We start from the raw sequence: 18,259 nt of genomic DNA on the forward strand, positions 1-18,259 counted from the left end.
TGTTATGCAGATAATATGAGAGAGTGTATGTAAATGGCCAGCTATTTAGTAAGTACTCAGTGAACATGAGTATTATCACTTTGTTAGTCATGTAATCTCTCTACTGTAATGCCCTCATGCCTCATCTCTTCCTAATCCAAATTGTACCCATCATTCAAGATCCAGTTCAATTTTCACTTCAGTGCCTGTCACAGTTCAATATGCTTGGCTTTCAAATCTCCTGTGTCATACACAGGCGCATCCCTATAAATTTGTACTTAATTATGTATTATCTTGTATTGCTTGTTCTTCTGACATCTTTGTAAACTCCTTAAAGTAGAGATTATATATTCTACTTCTTTTGAAGTCCTCCTAATTCCTAGCATAGGTTTAGACTCACTAAAAAAACTAAAAGGTTTGATTTCAACCCGCTAGGCCAGGCTTAATCTTGTTTTGCTCAAGATACTCATAATAATAATAATAGTAATTGTTCATTTGGAGGACCACATTTCTCATTTGAACTAATACTAATAAGTAGAGAAGATTTAGAAGATTTTACCAATTCCATAGGATTGGAGTTCTAAGTCCTGACCAGCATTCTTGTTTTTTGGGTTATTTTTTATTTTTTGAAACAGAGTCCAGGCTGGAGTGCAGTGGCGCAGTCTCGGCTCACTGCAATCTCTGCCTCCCAGGTTCAAGAGATTCTCCTGCCTCAGCCTCCCAAGTAGATGACCAACATTGTTTGTGTTCTGCTACCTTCTGGTTCATTTAGGATAATGACCTTCCGAGCAGAATAATCCATTCAAATGTGGATGGTATCTTGTGCTGAATCTGTATTAATTCTTAAGTCAGCAAATATAAACTGGAATGTCCTTATGGTTGGTTCTCTGTGAGAAGAAAGTCCAGCATGTTTCCTGTTGCATAGAGTACATAAAATATTTTTTGTTTTACTAAGGGATTTTTCTCTACCTTACTGTTTGGTATTTTATAACCTTTGTAATTGTACCTTGCTAATTATATAAGAATCAGTGGTGAGCACATGTAAGGAAATAACAATATGTATATGTTCTTAAAATGTCCTATTCATATTATTATGTAGTCAGAGGAGCAAAATAATAAAAATTCCCTCAAATACCTTTCAGTATAGTGGGGAGGATAGACATGCAAATGAGTACTTTTAGGGCAGCTTGATTAGAGCAAGGTGCCAAGAGTGCATGTGGTGTAGTCATAGAATAAAGAAGGGAATGATGATTTCTGTCTAGAAGTTTGAGTAGGTTTTCAGTGTACATGGATCTTCACAGGGATCCTTAGGATAGATAAGAGGGTGAGGATAAGGCAGAATTCCCTATGAAAGGACAGTCTTTTCCTAATTGTAGAGAAAGTCTGAGGCAAAGGAAAGTTAGATGCCAGGAGGGTATAGGGACTTCAGGTTCCAGGAATTAATGTAATTATAGATAAAATTCTTTGCCTAGAGCATTCGAAACAGCAATGAGGCCATTGACGCTGCCCCGGGAAAAAGCTACAGGCCAAACAGTTAAAAATTAGAAAAAGTTTTTATTTTTTGTTAAGTAGAATATGGAAAATTAGAGTTGTATAACTAAAGTTCAGTGAGAGGAAGTATTTAAGTAATGTTCCACACTTTATTATCTTTGCAATATAAATGTTTATAGATATTCATTTAATATTTACATATTTAAGTAGTATGTATACACTTCTAGAAAAAGCAAAATTTACTAGGTGCTTTTGTAGATACTGTAAGATTCTATGCTATATACCTAGAGAAAATCTAGTTTGTTATCTACATTGATTATATTTTCTGTCCCTAGCTATTATGAAAGCTCCATGAGGATAAGGATATTTGTTTTTTTCACTACTATGTTTGCAGCATATAGCAGATCCTCAGTAAATATCATTGAAGGAATGGATGATTAGTTGGCTAACATATCATAACACATAACACATAGACCTGCAGACATGACTTGAGAAGCCACCACCTTGGTTTGGTGCTCAGTTGAATGACGGGTATACATACTAGGAAGAAATAAACAGTATCTTAGGAACCTACAGTGAGACCTCACATCCATACCAATGTTTTAACCTTTTCTTCCCCCCCCACCTTTTTTTTTTTTAGTAGTTCTAGTCTCCTCATTGCCCCTACTTCCCATTTTCTAGTTTGAGACTTTATTTTGCCTTGGGCTGTTTTGATTTTCTTTATAACAGCTTATTAATTTTATTTTGTTTTTTACTAATGAAAACATTTGCAATTGATAAGTACTACTGTTCCCCAGATATTTTTATTTTTGGTATTTTATTGATTTCTTTTTGCTACTTAGATAAAATCAGGTGTTTATCTGTGAGTGGTGGTAGGGACAGGCATTTTCTCTTCAAAAAATAAGGAAATGGAAAGTAATAAAGTAATTATGATTCCTTAGTGGCTGTCGTTTCTGAAATCAGAAATTATCTTATTCTGTCTTTCAGGCTAAGAAGACCTTTTTGGTTTCGTTTTGTTTTTTGTTTGTTTGTTTTTCTACAGTATATGAAGTGCTTTTATGTATATGATTTTATTTAATCTTAAACCTATTTCTATGAGGGAAGTTATCTTCATTATCATTTTCAGATGAAGGAACATCTGGGTTTTCATTGTCACGTATTGTATTGTAGAGCTTGTGTGACCTCAGGTTCTATGATTAGAAGAAAGAATGTAGAGAGGGGGAAGATGGCCCCTTTCACTCTGCACAGGTTGGACCACCCTTGATATCTGGGCACTGACTGTTGTGGGTGGAGTGTGTGCAGGAAGTATCAGGGTAATGAGAGGATTCAAAATGATGGTATGTAAGACATAGTTAAAGAAAATAAGGCTGCTCGTAAGGACAGCATTTGCTGTCATAGGGAAGGGCAGTGGAATGTATTCAGTGTGAACTTTAGGGTTGGAGCTTTAAAAATATTTTTGAAACAAAATTGTCCAAAGGTGTAGTAAATGGCCATGGGAGATACTTTCTCCTGTTTGGCAGTCTGTAAGTATAATCTGGACAACGACTTGGCATTTTAAGGGAATTTAAGCGTCATGTTGGTCTGGATTGTTGGCTCCATATTGGTGCTGAGCTGTCTACATTTGGAAGTTTTTAAGTGGGCTGGGAGTGTGGCCCAGGAATCTGTATGAAATCCAACGAACAGCTTGTTGGGACCCCCAGGACTTGATGACTCTAAGGTTCTTTTCCAATCCCAAGATCTTTTCCAATCCCAAGATCTTATGCTTCTGAGAACCACAGAGTAAAGGCTCTCTGAGTTATATTTCCGTATCTGGAACTGAGATTGGTTTTGGGGAAGGAAAACTATTCTAGGCTGCTCTGTTCACATAGTCCTTTCATAAGCTTTTGCCTTTTTTCCTCAGCATTTTCTGCATTAGCAAACATTGACCTGGCTTTAGAACAAGGAGATGCACTGGCCTTGTTCAAGGCTCTACAGTCACCAGCCCTGGGTCTTCGAGGACTGCAGCAGCAGAATAGTGACTGGTACTTGAAGCAGCTCCTGAGTGATAAACAGCAGAAGAGACAGGTAAACAGTCTGGATTGAAGCTGCAAGAATTTTTATATATCCATTTGAATCTCATGCTGTCATTTAAAGATATATATGCTGCCCTTTTTTTCCCCACAATACAACTTCTTCCTCTGCATATAAATTAGTTTTAAAAAATCCTCAGGTAAAATACACATTGTCTTCAACTCACTTTTGCTTTTAGAGCTATAAATCCTCTTTTAAAATAAACAGACAATACCCACCCATCCCCAGTCTAACCACTCCTTCACTTCAGCTGTCTCTCTCTCCAACTAAAAGACATTGGGGAAAACCTGAATATTTTTGCATTCTTACATCAGAATTTACACTTAAAAAAAACTGCACCCCATTAGTTTGCTCTAGTCAACACTGGAAAGGTACTTACTGTGCAGTCAGGGTAGATGGTGTGGTATTGTATTTTGTGGGGGTTTTTTTTAAGAACAAACATGAGGGACTTTCTTTTTTGTCTAAATAAGGGCAAGTATACATTTTACCAGTACCCAGCGTACATTGGTCAAAGTAAGTAGCATTAACGTGCTTAAGATTCTACGAAAACTTTTCCCTTAGAATGTTTTGAGGCTTTTCATGTAATATGTTTAAGAATGTACTGGTATCTGTAAAGTCACTCTACCCCAGCTTTGGCAAAGGCATTTGGCTCTAGCTGGGGCTGCCACCTTGGCTGCATGTAGCCTGAGCTGTCACTTATGACTATGGCTGTCTGTCCCTAGTGACTGCTTTTGAGAGATGAGAACCTTAAGGCCTGGAGTCATAGGAATGAGTAATCTTTACATAATTTTCTTTGCTTTTATCAGAGTGGTCAGACTGACCCGCTGCAGAAGGAGGAGCTGCAGTCTGGAGTGGATGCTGCAAACAGTGCTGCCCAGCAATATCAGAGAAGTAAGAGTCCATTGAAACAGTATGGGAGGAAAGTTGTGGCTTTGTGTTACTGAAGGGTCTGAGATTAGCTTCTGTCACTCTCATCCCCCACCTGAGCCTACCAGCTGTAACCAACTGCCGGGTACTTTTGGTGGCAGGAGGGTTCCTCCAGTTTGTTGTTGTTGTTGTGGTTTTAATTGCTATGTAATAGTCGTACATATTTTGAGGGTACATGTGTTTTGTTTTGTTTTTTAAACCAACCAAGAAGCACTGACGTATGATATTTTGATACATGCACACAGTGTGTAATGATCAAATCAGGGTAATTGGAATATCTGTCACCTAACACATTTATCTTTTGTTGATGTTGGGAACATTCCAATTCTTCTGTCTATTTTGAACTATACATTATTGTTAACTGTCGTCATCCTGCTGTGCTATCTAACACTAGACCTATTCCTTGTATCTAATGGTAATTTTGTACCCATTAGCCAACCTCTCTATCTCCTCCTCCCCACTACCCTTCCCAGCTTCTGGGAACCACCAGTCAACTCTACCTCCATGAGATCCACTTTTTTAGCTCCCATATATGAGTGAGATCAGGAGGTATTTGCCTTTCTGTGTCTGGATTATTTCACTTAACATAATGACTTTCAGTTTTTATGGCTGAATAATATTCCATCATGTGTATATACTACTTTTTTTTTTTTTTTTTTTTTTTAACCATTTATTCATTGATGGACACTTAGGTTGATTTCGTATTTTGGCTATTGTAAATACAGCTGCAATAAACATGGGAGTGCTGATTTCCTTTCTTTTGGCCATATACCTAGCAGTGGGATTGCTGAATCATATGTAGTTTTATTTTAATTTTTTGAGGACTGTCCATACTGTTTTCCATAGTGGCTATAGTAATTTACATTCCCATCAACAGTGTATGAGCCCTTTCTCTGCAGCCTTGCCAGCATTTGTTATATTTTGTCTTTGATAAAAGCCATTTTAATTGGAGTGAGAAGGCGTCTCATTGTGGTTTTGATGTGTATTTCCCTGATGATTAATGATGTTGAGCATTTTTTCATATATCTTTTGGCCATTTGTGTGTCTTCTTTTGATAAAAGTCTATTCAGCTTATTTGCCCATGTAAAAATTGGATTATTTGTGGGCTTTGTTTTTGTTTTTGTTTTTTTTTTGCTGCTATTTGAATTTCTTATCTGTTCTGGTTATTGTTGTCTTTTCAGATGGATCATTTGCAAATATTTTCTCCCGTTCTGTATGTTGTCTCTTCACTTTGTTGTTGGTTTCCTTTGCTTTGCAGAAGCTTTTTAGCTTGACATAGTCCCATTTGTCTATTTTTGCTTTCATTGCTTATGCTTTTAAGGTCTTAGCTAAAAGGCTTTGCTCAGACCAGTGTCCTGAAACATTTCCCCAATGTTTTCTTCCAGTTGTTTCATAGTTTCAGGTCTTAGATTTAAGTCTTTAATCTATTTTGATTTATTTTTGTATATGATGAGAGATAGGGATCTAGCTTTATTCTTCTACATATGGTTATCCAGTTTTCTCAACACCATTTATTGAAGAGACTGTCTGTCTCAGCTCATTTTATGTTGCTATAAAGGAATACTTGAGGCAGGGTAATTTATTAGCTCACAGCTCTGTAGACTGTACAAGAAGCAAGGCACCAGTATCTGCTCGGCTTCTGGTGAGGACTTTTGTGTTGCATCAAAACATGAAGGAGAAGATCAAAGGGCAAGTGGACTCATGTGAAGAGGGACCGATCCCCTGGGGTAGTGAGTAGGGGTCCTGGCTTTATAACAACCCATTCTCATGAGAACGAATCCATTCTCCCCAAGAACCAATCCAATCTTGCAAGAACTCACTACCACAAGAATGGCACGAAGCCATTGATGAGACATTTGCTCCCATGACCCATACAGCTCCTACTAGGCACTGCCTCCCACCACCACACTGGGGATCAAGTTTCTTCTTCTTTTTTTTTTTTTCATACCCTCAGGGTGATGTCAGGGATCAAATTTCAACATGAGATTTGGTAGGGACAAACAAACTGAATCCAAACCATAGTCTGTCTTTTCCCTAATGTGTGTTCTTGGTGCCTTTGTCAAAAAATGTTCTCCTCATGACTGTAAATGTGTGACTTTATTTCTGAGTTCTCTATAGTGTTCCATTGGTCTGTGTGCCTTTTTGTTGTTGTTGTTGAGACTTTGTTGCCAGGCTGGAGTGTAGTGGCGCGATTTCAGCTCACTGTAACCTCCGACTCCCTGGTTCAAGCGATTCTCCTGCCTCAGCCTCCCGAGCAGCTGGGATTACAGTCACGTGCCACTATACCCACCTAATTTTTGTATTTTTAGTAGAGATGGGGTTCACCATGTTGACCAGGATGGTCTCGATCTCCTGACCTCGTGATCCACCTGCCTTGGCCTCCCAAAGTGCCGGGATTACAGGCGTGAGCCACCACGCCTGGCCAAGTTACTCCAGTTTTGGAAGTAGAACTGGAGTCAATATAGGCTCACTTTGGCTCTCACACACTTCATGGTTTGTTAGGGAAATATCTGGAGACGGTGAGACTTAAGGGGTTGCTAAGATTTGGATGGTGAAAGAGGAGAGAAAACGTTCCTAGTGCAGGACAGTGAGGGAAAAAGGAGGCGGGAGCCAAAGTACAGTTGTTGAAAGACGTCTTTAAGGAATGGTGGTCAGAATACAAATTTTGTAAATGTTTTGGGCTGAGTTGTGTAAGATCAAAGGGTGGAAAGATTGTAGAAAGCTTTGACGGTAGCTTAAGAAGCCAGGCAGTAGGTAGGAGAAGGAAGAGATGGTTTAGGTGGGAAGTAGTGGTAGCATATAGGATGAATTGAATAGGAAGAAAATAGGGATGAGGAGAACAGGTAGGAGGCTGCTTTTTGAAGAAAACATCTTTATTGAGATATGGTTCACATAACGTACAGTTCGCCCTTCTTCCTACAAAGGAGGCTGCTTTTTTAAAGATGAAAGTTCCACTTCAAACTTCATGGCTGATAGCCACAGAATGTAATTTTTTTCCGTGAAGTTTGGCACCTTCTTCCCCTGAGGGCTCTCTAAGCCCACTGCATTTCTGACTCCTGTTTTCTACACAGGATTGGCAGCGGTAGCAGTGATTAATGCTGCAATCCAGAAGGGTGTTGCTGAGAAGACTGTTTTGGAACTGATGAATCCCGAAGCCCAGCTGCCCCAGGTGTATCCATTTGCCGCCGATCTCTATCAGAAGGAGCTGGCTACCCTGCAGCGACAGAGTCCTGAAGTGAGTCCACTAAACCTGTCCTGTTTGTGAGCAAAGTTGGGTGGAAGTGAATGTAATACCCACTTCTTCTTGTGGTTAGGTAGAACTTTTTTTGCATAAACTTGGTTTTCTTATGGTTTTGTTAAACTTATAACTCCCTGGGTCTTGGAGAATGTCTTTCCTCACTGTTTTCCCTTCTGTCCCTTTCTGTACAGCATAATCTCACCCACCCAGAGCTCTCTGTTGCAGTGGAGATGTTGTCATCGGTGGCCCTGATCAACAGGGCATTGGAATCAGGAGATGTGAATACAGTGTGGAAGCAGTTGAGCAGTTCAGTTACGGGCCTTACCAATATTGAGGAAGAAAACTGTCAGAGGTGGGTGTCCAGAGTGAAGGGAGTGAATCCATTACGTAGCTGTTAACTGTCTTTTGTATGTCAGTGCTCCGATTTTCTTTGCAGGCATTATTACTTTATCATGGTCGTACTTTTGTTTGGTTCTACTTTGATTCATTTAATTCTTTCTTATGCTGAAAAATATGACATTCCATTCCTAAATATGTAAGTAGGCTTATTGAAATGTGTTACATAGTCAAAATAACACTATCTCTGACAAAGTTAAATAATACTTTTTAAATATCATCTAACCCTAGCTAGTTCATTTTCATTCTTCTTCAGTTGTTCTCAAACTGTCCTTTATAACTGTTTTGTTGAAAACAGGATCCAGCCTAGGAACATGTATTATATCTGGCTGTTGTGTCCGTTGGGTATCTTTTAATATAGAATTGTCTCTTTCTTCATGACACTGACTTGTTAAAAGGATGGGACCAATTGCCATGTAAGACGTCCTATTTTATGGATAGTTCTAGTTGCTTTCTCATATCTGCCTTATTCCTGTAAATTAGAAATTAAATCTATATGTTTGTCATGATTCAGTTCAACAATTTTGGTGATGTGTATTTCATATTGCCTCATATCAATAGGCATATAAAACCCACGTTTTCCACCATTAGAGATACTAAGATTGATCCCTGGATTAGGGAGACCACTTACATTTCCATTGCATATTTATGTTTTTCCCTCATCACTAGAACATCATCTCTTTTGCACCATCAAAATACCCAGTTTTCCCTTAAGCATTCCCGTGATATTTTTTAACCTAATTGATAATCTTTCCTAAATCAGTACCTTCAGTAAAAGTTGCTGAATGATGATTTGTTGCTCTGTCATTCCTTCTGCATTTATTAGCTCATGTGTAGCCTTTTTTTCTTGTCTGTGGAGGAATTGCTTGAACTGCTGCCTTTGATTCTAGAGTTAGTCTTAATGTGGAATTTAGAATATGTGACAGGATATTGAGAATAAGTGATTTCTATTGCAATTTTGCACTTTGTTTAAAGCAACTATGTGGTTCCAAAACTGGCCTTGAGAATATATCAAATGGTTGGGATACCCTAGCAATCTTTGTTCCTTGAATATTTAAAAATGCTATGCTTAATGCTCTTTTTACTTGGGGGTCTGGGGCAGGTATCTCGATGAGTTGATGAAACTGAAGGCTCAGGCACATGCAGAGAATAATGAATTCATTACCTGGAATGATATCCAAGCTTGCGTGGACCATGTGAACCTGGTGGTGCAAGAGGAACATGAGAGTGAGTTATCTTCCTGTCCTCCCCAAATAATGTCACCAGTAATGATGATGTGATTCCATGAAGTGGTTCAAAATACTATTCCTAGAAGGATTTTTGGGTGAGAGATTAAAAATATCTATATAACACAAAAAGCTAGAGTTGGATATTGTTTTGAGAACACCAGGCAATTGCTATAATTAGGTATATGTCCAATAAGAACTGAATTTTGGGGGAGGTGGATTGAACATAATCTGTTATTTTTAAATGCTGTTATAACAAGTAGTTCTGACACTACATGGAATTGGGTCAAATTGCATAGGTGGTAGGCATGTTCCTCCACAAGACTCCTCTCACTTCAGACACCAGCTGAAAGCTGCAGAGTTCCCAGGCCACTGTACTTCTGAACAACTGGCTGCAAATTTGGAGGAGCCGTCTATCCCCTTAGTTTAATAATTTGCTAGAATGACACAGAACTCAAGAAAATGCTAGACTTATGATTACAATTTTATTATAAAATATATAAATCAGGATCAGCTGAAAGAAGAGAATCATCAGGCAATATCTGTGAGAGCCCCCAATATGAAGCTTCTGTGTTCTCAGGATGTGTTACTCTCCTGGCACATTGATATGTATCAACTAGGGAAACTCACCTGAACTTCGGGTGTCCAGAGTTTTTATTTGGGCTTCATTACATGTGCGTGATTGATAGTATTGGCTTTGCGATTAAACTCAATTTTCATTTGGCCTTTGCTCCCTGGAGATTGGGAGGCCAGGCTGGTATCACGACTCTAAACCTCAAAGTCAGTGGCTAGCCTCCATCCTTAAACTCTCAAGAGGCCAACCAGGAGTCATTGGTTGGCATAAATTCAGGTGTGGGCAGAGGGGCCCACTATGAATAACAGAAACATACCTATCACTCAGGCTCTCCCAAGGTTCTTAGAGGCTCCTCCAGAGACAAAGACCAGCCAGACTTTTTATTATACAGCAGAGTCCTTACAAAAGCAGTACGGCTGCCTAAGTTACCTGAGGAGTGAACATTTCTAATTTTAATTTGTATTTCCTGTGAGAAATATTCAACTGACTTAGTGGGAAGAGCCTTGCCTTGCATTAGGGAGCCCTGGGCTTGGATCTTCTGCCATTTGTTTGCTGTGTAATGTTGGAGAAGAGATTGCTAAGCCTTATTATTTCTTCTATAAAAGTGTTAAATTAGATGACTTTTTAAGGACACTTGAACCTTTTTAAGACTCTGTGAATCCTTTGTGACTCAAGAATGTTTTTGATTACACATTCCAGTGTACCTGAAAGCTATACAGTAAGGCCAGTTTCATAAAAACCCTCATCACTTTTAAGTTAGAGCAGTTAAAAATGAAACAAAATGACTTGAGCGTTCAATAGGAATATGAATACAAGCAAGTTTAGATGAAACAAACACTAATATTTAAAAAATTAAAACAGTGCTGCTTAATGGATGGTAAGTTGCAGTTTGAATCATGGTTACTCTTAGGTGGATTTATGATTAGTTATGATTAGTTAGTATGTTTCATGATTGATTTGTTTATATACTTCCTTAATTTGAAAAAAAAAAAAACTTTCTGTCTCTTTATATTTAGGGATTTTAGCCATTGGTTTAATTAATGAAGCCCTGGATGAAGGTGATGCCCAAAAGACTCTGCAGGCCCTACAGATTCCTGCAGCTAAACTTGAGGGAGTCCTTGCAGAAGTGGCCCAGCATTACCAAGACACACTGATTAGAGCGAAGAGAGAGAAAGCCCAGGTGAGTGGCATCGGAATTGTTCTTTCTGTTCAGAGCACCTCAGCCCTCCTAGAACAAAGATAGAGGTAGGAATATCTTCCTTGATTCATTCCGTGAATGCTTTCTGGGCACCCTTAGAATGAAAGCACTGGAGGGACACAAAAATGTGAGAGACATAAGCTCCACCTTCCAGGAGCTCATGCTGTTTTACACATTTGGGTTTTTGTTCTTTTGTTTGTTGTTGACAGTCTTTTGTGTCTCTTTCAGTACATTCTTTATTGAAATATAAGATCTAGGGCTGGGCGCGGTATCTCATGCCTTATAATTCCACAGCACTGTGAGAGGCCAAGGCGGGCAGATCACTTGAGGCCAGGAGTTCAAGACCAGCCTGGCCAACATGGTGAAACCTCATCTCTACTAAAAAAAAAAAAAAAAAAAAAAAATGCAAAAATTAGCTGGGCATGGTGGTGCATGCCTGTAATTCCAGTTGCTTGGTAGGCTGAGGCACAGGAATTACTTGAGCCTGAGAGGTAGAGGTGGCAGTGAGCCAAGATTTTGCCACTGCACTCCAGTCTGGGGGACAGAGTAAGACTCTGTCTCAAAAAATATATATATATATATGATCCAGAAAAATGAACAAGGTAGATGTGTATGCAATTGCACAAATTTTCAAAAGGAGGCACACCTGTGTATTTGGCATTCAGATTGTAGAACCCATTACCAGCTCCACAGAGACCTTCCTCATATCCCCTTCCACCCTTGGCCACCCTCCATTTGGTGGTAACCACTATTCTGATTTCTATTAGTAACACCACAATTCATTTCTGTCCACTTTTGAGCTGATTTAAGTAGGATCATATCTTATGTGCTCTTTTGTGTCTGGCTTCTGTTACCCTACCTAATGTTCGTGATATGCATCCATGTGGTTGCATGGAGCCATCCTTTTTTCATTCTCATTGTTGTGTACTATTTCAATGTGTGATTATAAATTATTGGTGAAGTTTCTTGTTGTTGTTTTGTTTGTTTTTTTCAGACTGTTGTAAATAGGGCTTCTTTTTTTTGGGGGGGGGGGATAGAGTCTTGCTGTGTCACCCAGGCTAGAGTACAGTGGTGCAATCTCAGCTCACTGCAACTTCTGCCTCCCAGGTTCACATGATTCTCCTGCCTCAGCCTCCCAGTACCTAGGATTACAGGCAAGAGCCACCATGCCCGCCTAAATTTGTGTGTGTGTGTGTGTATTTTTAGTAGAGATGGATTTTCATCATGTTGGCCAGTTTGGTCTCGAACTCCTGACCTCAAGTGATCTGCCTGCCTCAGTCTCTCAAAATGTTGGGAATTACAGACATGAGCCACCGCCCATGGCCCATAAATACTGCTTCTATGAATATTTTAATTTTGGTTTATATATATATGTATACACACACACACACACACACATATATATATGCATTTCTGTTAGGTATACATTTTGGAGAGGAGTTATGGCCATAGGGAATACATATATGAAGCTTTAATAGATAATGTCATGAAGTTTTTTTTATGACAACTTAATTGAAACATAATTCACATATCAGACAATTCAGTGTGAGTGGACTTTAGTATGTTGATAGAATTGTGCAGTCATCACCACAGTCAGTTTTTGAACATTTATCACCCCAAGAGAAACTCTGTACCCATTAGTAGTCACTCATTTTACCTTAATCTGCCCCAGTGTCTATGGGTTTGTCTATTCTGAGCATTTCATATAAATGATATTACACAATGAATAGTCCTTTGTTATTGGCTTCTTTTAGCTTAGTTTATCCAAGTTGTAGCAGCAGCACTTCATTTCTTTTTGTTGCTGAATAGTATTCCATTGTATGGCTACACCACATTTTATTTACTCATGAGTTGATGACATATGGATTATTTCCACTTTACCACATTTATCCGTTCATGAGTTGATGACATATGGATTATTTCCACTTTACCACATTTATCCATTCATGAGTTGATGACATATGAATTATTTGTGCTTTATCTATTCGTGATTTGATAGACAGCATGAGTGACAGCTATACAAGGTATATCTTCAATCTACTTCCCTTTTTAGATATGGAAGCTGACCTAGCTTATTCTCCAAAACCCCACTCCTCTGACAGTCAGATATAAGGCTCCTTTTGGAATTTCCTAGCAGCGAAAACAAACGTTGCTACCACTGGCATACATAGAATCATTGCAGCCTGACACATTAGAGATTCTGAATCAGTAGAATTAGACTTTAAGCTTAGGAATCTGTATTTTTAAAATGACTTTTTCATTGTTCTGATGACCAGCCAAGTTTGGGAAACACTAATCCAATAAAATGATCAAAGACAGAGACTTCCATTTCTAGCTTCCCTAGAGCCAACTGCTTCTTACCGTGTAAGTAAAATCAGTTGATCTCAATTTCCTGGCTATGAAATAGCAGTTGTGATTCAACCCTCTCCACAGCATCAAGTGACATTCTGCATAATAATGTCTCTTAAATGAAACCTGGTGGTATCTATCAGATACTATATTTACATGATTAGGACATGGTAATGTCAACTACTGCCATGGCAATGTAATCAAAGGAGATCGGTCAACATCATAATATTACCAACATACAAAATTACCCACTCCGCTACCCTTTACCCAAACTTACAGAGTGTCATGTGCAAAAAGCTCCAGTACACTAAAACCTTGGTCTGTTTTTATACCTCTGGCTACTCAGAATTAAAGATTTCTTTTAGCACTTCCACTTGCTGCCTCACTTCAAGAATCTTCTGAAGGCTATGGTTCTATCCAGTTGTTGTTACTTAGTAAGCACTGAAAAGGAGATCAATCACAGTTAGAAAACAGATGTTAATTATGCTTTAATCAACAATTATTTGAGGGCCTACTACATACAAGGCAACTTCCTAGACAGCAACAGCATAAAAAGAGGCATAAACCTTGTCAATGTCCTCAGTAAACTAGGTAGCAGGTAAGACAAACATTTTAAAAGATGAGTTTGTATTACAATTACTTTGAACAACTTTATCTTTATAGTAGCATTATTCCTGATAGCCACAGTGGAAAAAAACAGTATGTTTATCAAGTCACAAATAGATAAAGTGTAAATAATTGAAAAGGCTGTGTATGTGTTTTATTTGGGTCATCGGAGATAAACTTTTCGAGGATGTGACTATAGAGTTTGAAGCATTTCCTTTGCTGTGGAATAACTTTTCAGACTTCATCAAAGGCGGAGGAAGTCAGGGGAGTTAAAGGAAAAATTGCTTAACATTGCCAGGCCCATCTGGATGAACTACACAGTGGGTGGAATTGTTTTTTGTTTGTTTTTGGTTTGGGTTTTTTTTTTTTTTTTTTTGGTTTGTTTTTTGTTTTTGGCATCACCTGAGCATCTGAGTCTCCATCAGCCATTTGGGAGTGCTTTTAAAAATGCTTATCACTGAGATACAAATTTAACAAGCAAAAGATCTTAATTTAAATTTGGTCTGTAGTTTTATTTTCTTCTGATATCTTTGTGTTTGGTTTTGGTATCAGGGTAATACTGGCCTCATAACTTGAAGTTTTCCTTTTATATTTTGAAAGAGTTTGTAAAGGATTAACTAGTTCTTTAAACATTTGGTACAAGTCACCAGTGAAGCCACATGGTCGGGAATTTTTTGTGTGGGGGATATTTTTTGTTTTGTTTTGAGCTGCAATACTGTACAGGCAAGGGGTCCTGATCCAGACCCCAAGAGATGGTTCTTGGATCTCACACAAGAAAGAATTCAGGGAGAGTCCATAGAGTAAAGTGGAAGCAAGTTTATTAAGAAAGTGAAGGAATAAAAGAATAGCTACTCCATAGACAGAGCAACCCTGAGGGCCGCAGGTTGTCCGTTTTATATTAATTGACGATATGCTGAACAAGAGCTTTATCAGATCTTTTCTGAGCCTGTGCATAGCCCACACATGCACTGTGGCCTCCTAGATCCCATCCAGGAATATGTCAAGTTGTCAGAGTTCTCCACGAACATCTCATTCTCCAGCTCTTCCTTATAAGGTTTTTAGTTAGTCTCTTGTTTGCCTAAACTGTTATCCTTAATGTTTTTGACAATTGCTTCTGGAGAAAAGGCTGTTTGCACTGGATGAGCTCTTGGTCAGGTCAAATAAAGACAGCCTTGCGAGTGTGACCTCTGAACAAGTCAGCTAATGACAGTTCTCTGGGAATGAGGCTTTGAGGGGGTGGTAAGAGGGGCAGATTGGAATAGGGGAGTTTAAAGCACCACAGAACTCACTGTTCTCACTGAGTTTCAGCTGTTTTTCTTGCATACACTCTCCAGTTTCTGCAAGCCTTTGGTTTAATTTCTGTCATATTGAAAAAACTGCCGGGTGCAGTGCTCATGCTTGTAATCTCAGCACGTTGGGATGCCAAGGCGGGTGGATAGCTTGAGCCCAGGAATTTGAGACCAGGCTGGGCAAGATGGTAAAACCCCGTCTTTACAAAAAATAAAAATATTAGCTGGACATGGTGGTGTGCGCCTGTGGTCCCAGGCACTTGGGAGGCTGAGATGAAAGGATCACTTGGGCCTGAGGGGCTGAGGTTGCACTGAGCCAAGATTGCACCACTGCACTCCAGCCTGAGTGACAAAGCAAGACCCTGTCTTTAAAAAAAGGCTGGGTACAGTGCCTCATGCCTGTAATCCCAGCACCTTGGGAGTCCCAGGCTGGCAGATCACCTGAGGTCAGGAGTTTTGAGACCAGCCTGGCCAACATGGTGAAACCCCATCTCCACTAAAAATACAAAAAATTAGCCGGGTATGGTGGCGGGCACCTGTAATCCCAGCTACTCAGGAGGCTGAGGCAGGAGAATCACTTGAACCCAGGAGGCGGAGGTTGCAGTGAGCGCCACTGCACTCCAACCCAGGTGACAAGAGCAAAACTGCATCTCAAAACAAAAAGAAAAAAACTGATGCTGGTGATTGTTTGCCAGTGTGCCAGTGTTTTTTGTTTGTTTGTTTTTCATGGTGGAGAGGATTTTCAGAAGTCTTCACCATTTTCACTCATGTCTTGTCTCTCTTCATTTAAATTAAGCATTTGTGGGACTCTTGATAAAAGTGGATTACTAATCATGAGTAGTAAAGTCTGAATGCAAGACATGGATATCAGGGCTCCTCAGGATCTCATTTTATAATTAAGAATATGACTCCGTCTCAAAAAAAAAAAAAAAGAATATGAATGACTTGGGCCATATGTGGTGGCTTACACCTATAATCCCAGCACTTTGGGAGGCCAAGGCAGGCGGATCACTTGAGGTCAGGAGTTTGAGACCAGCCTGGCTGACATGGCGAAACCCCATCTCTACTAAAAATACAAAAATTTTCCAGGTGTGGTGGCACACCCCTGTAGTCCCAGCTACTCAGGAGGCTGAGGCAGGAGGATTTTTTGAACCCAGGAATAGGAGGTTGCAGTAAGTTGAGATCTCACCACTGCACTCCAGCCTGGGTGACAGCAAGGCTCCACCTCAAAAAAAAAAAAATAAAACAAATAAAATAAAAGAAGAAAGAATAAGAATGAGTTAAATCATCCAGGCACAGTGGCTTATGCCTGTAATCTTTGTACTTTGGGAGGCCGAGGTGGGTGGATCATGAGGTCAGGAGATCGAGACCATCCTGGCTAACAGGGTGAAACCCCGTCACTACTAAAAATACAAAAAAAAAAAAAAAAAAAAAAAAAAATTAGCCCGGCATGGTGGCGGGCGCCTGTAATCCCAGCTACTCGGGAGGCTGAGGCAAGAGAATGGCGTGAACCGAGGAGGCGGAGCTTGCAGTGAACCGAGATCAGGTCACTGCACTCCAGCCTGGGCTACAGAGTGAGACTCTGTCTCAAAAAAAGGGATGACTTAAATCTCTCTCTGACCTCCTTGTGTGTATATGCACTTGTGCACACATGCTTATATGCATGTAGCTAGTAATCAGCTGGTTCACACCAGCACAGCTGTACCAGTAGTTAGGATATTGAAATACTTCTGTTTTGTTTGGTACATTGTTACTGTCCCAACCCTCCCATATGTGTGCCATCACTCCCCAACTCTAATTGAAATCCCACTATACGGCAACTAAACCAGCAGTGGCCATAAGGACTCTGCTCCATCCTGATTGGTCAGTGCTTATGTTGTATAGTTGATAAATATGTTGTACAGATTTGTGTATGTGTGTTTATGTGTGTATGTGGTATATATGTGGTTATGTATTTATATATGTAATATTGTGTCTATCATCACACATGCAAACCATGCCACATAGTAAAGGTTTTTTAAAAAGTCTTGAGTGGTGAAAAGTGCCCTTTAGAGGGATGTGTGAGTGTGTGCTTTCCATATACACATGTACATAACATAGTCATTCTTTTGTCTCTTCTCCCTTTCCCTGTGTTTTGTGTCTTCTTCACCTCTTCTACTTCCAATCATTGCCCTCTCTTTTTAAATTCTGACTTCTGGTCCTTATCTCTTTACCTCTTCCAAAATGTAATGAGTGTTTCTAAGTGTCAGAGTTGTTAGGGAGCTGTACTTTAATATATCTTATATAGCGTTTTTACAGCAAATCTGTTTTCTCTCCATAATATCTAATCTGGGTTTTAACACTCTGCTCAGTGATTTGAGTTAATCTTAGGTGATCTCTCTTTTTTTTTTTTTTTTTTTTTTGAGACAGAGTCTTGCTTTGTTGCCCAGGCTGGAGTGCAGTGGCGTGATCTCAGCTCACTGCAAGCTCCGCCTCCTGGGTTCACGCCATTCTCCTGCCTCAGCCTCCGAGTAGCTGGGACTACAGGCGCCCGCCACCTCGCCCGGCTAATTTTTTGTATTTTTAGTAGAGACGGGGTTTCACCGTGTTAGTCAGGATGGTCTCGATCTCCCGACCTCGTGATCCACCCGCCTTGGCCTCCCAAAGTGCTGGGATTACAGGAGTGAGCCACCGCGCCCGGCCAAGGTGATCTCTTTAAAATAAATTTTACCAGAAGGATTTAGGTTTTGTCATTTTATTCAGTCTAATTGGAGCAGAAAGAACCTGGGATGAGGTAGTGTGTGCTGTCTCTCTTTCCTTTTTCATTCTGGTGAGGGGCTTTTCTCTATTATGTTTCCCTGAAACACCTGAGACACCCATCCATTCACTTTTTCTTGCCTTTCATACTATTGCTCTACTGCTTATTTCTTAAGGAGT

The 18,259-nt window shown here is 39.7% G+C and overlaps 1 protein-coding gene across 1 annotated transcript in view; it reads left to right on the forward strand.

Moving 5' to 3' along the window:
- The window catches only part of IQGAP1 (IQ motif containing GTPase activating protein 1), a 115,566-nt gene that overhangs the window by 55,685 nt on the left and 41,622 nt on the right, over nucleotides 1-18,259 (forward strand). The window contains exons 10-15 of the mRNA XM_007990469.3: nucleotides 3,371-3,534; nucleotides 4,347-4,431; nucleotides 7,539-7,702; nucleotides 7,897-8,057; nucleotides 9,204-9,328; nucleotides 10,918-11,081. Coding sequence (XP_007988660.2) covers nucleotides 3,371-3,534; nucleotides 4,347-4,431; nucleotides 7,539-7,702; nucleotides 7,897-8,057; nucleotides 9,204-9,328; nucleotides 10,918-11,081 — 863 coding nt within the window. The remainder of the gene's footprint in view (nucleotides 1-3,370; nucleotides 3,535-4,346; nucleotides 4,432-7,538; nucleotides 7,703-7,896; nucleotides 8,058-9,203; nucleotides 9,329-10,917; nucleotides 11,082-18,259) is intronic.

The sequence above is a fragment of the Chlorocebus sabaeus genome, chromosome 29 (assembly GCF_047675955.1).
Source record: "Chlorocebus sabaeus isolate Y175 chromosome 29, mChlSab1.0.hap1, whole genome shotgun sequence".
Taxonomy (NCBI): Eukaryota; Metazoa; Chordata; class Mammalia; order Primates; family Cercopithecidae; genus Chlorocebus; species Chlorocebus sabaeus.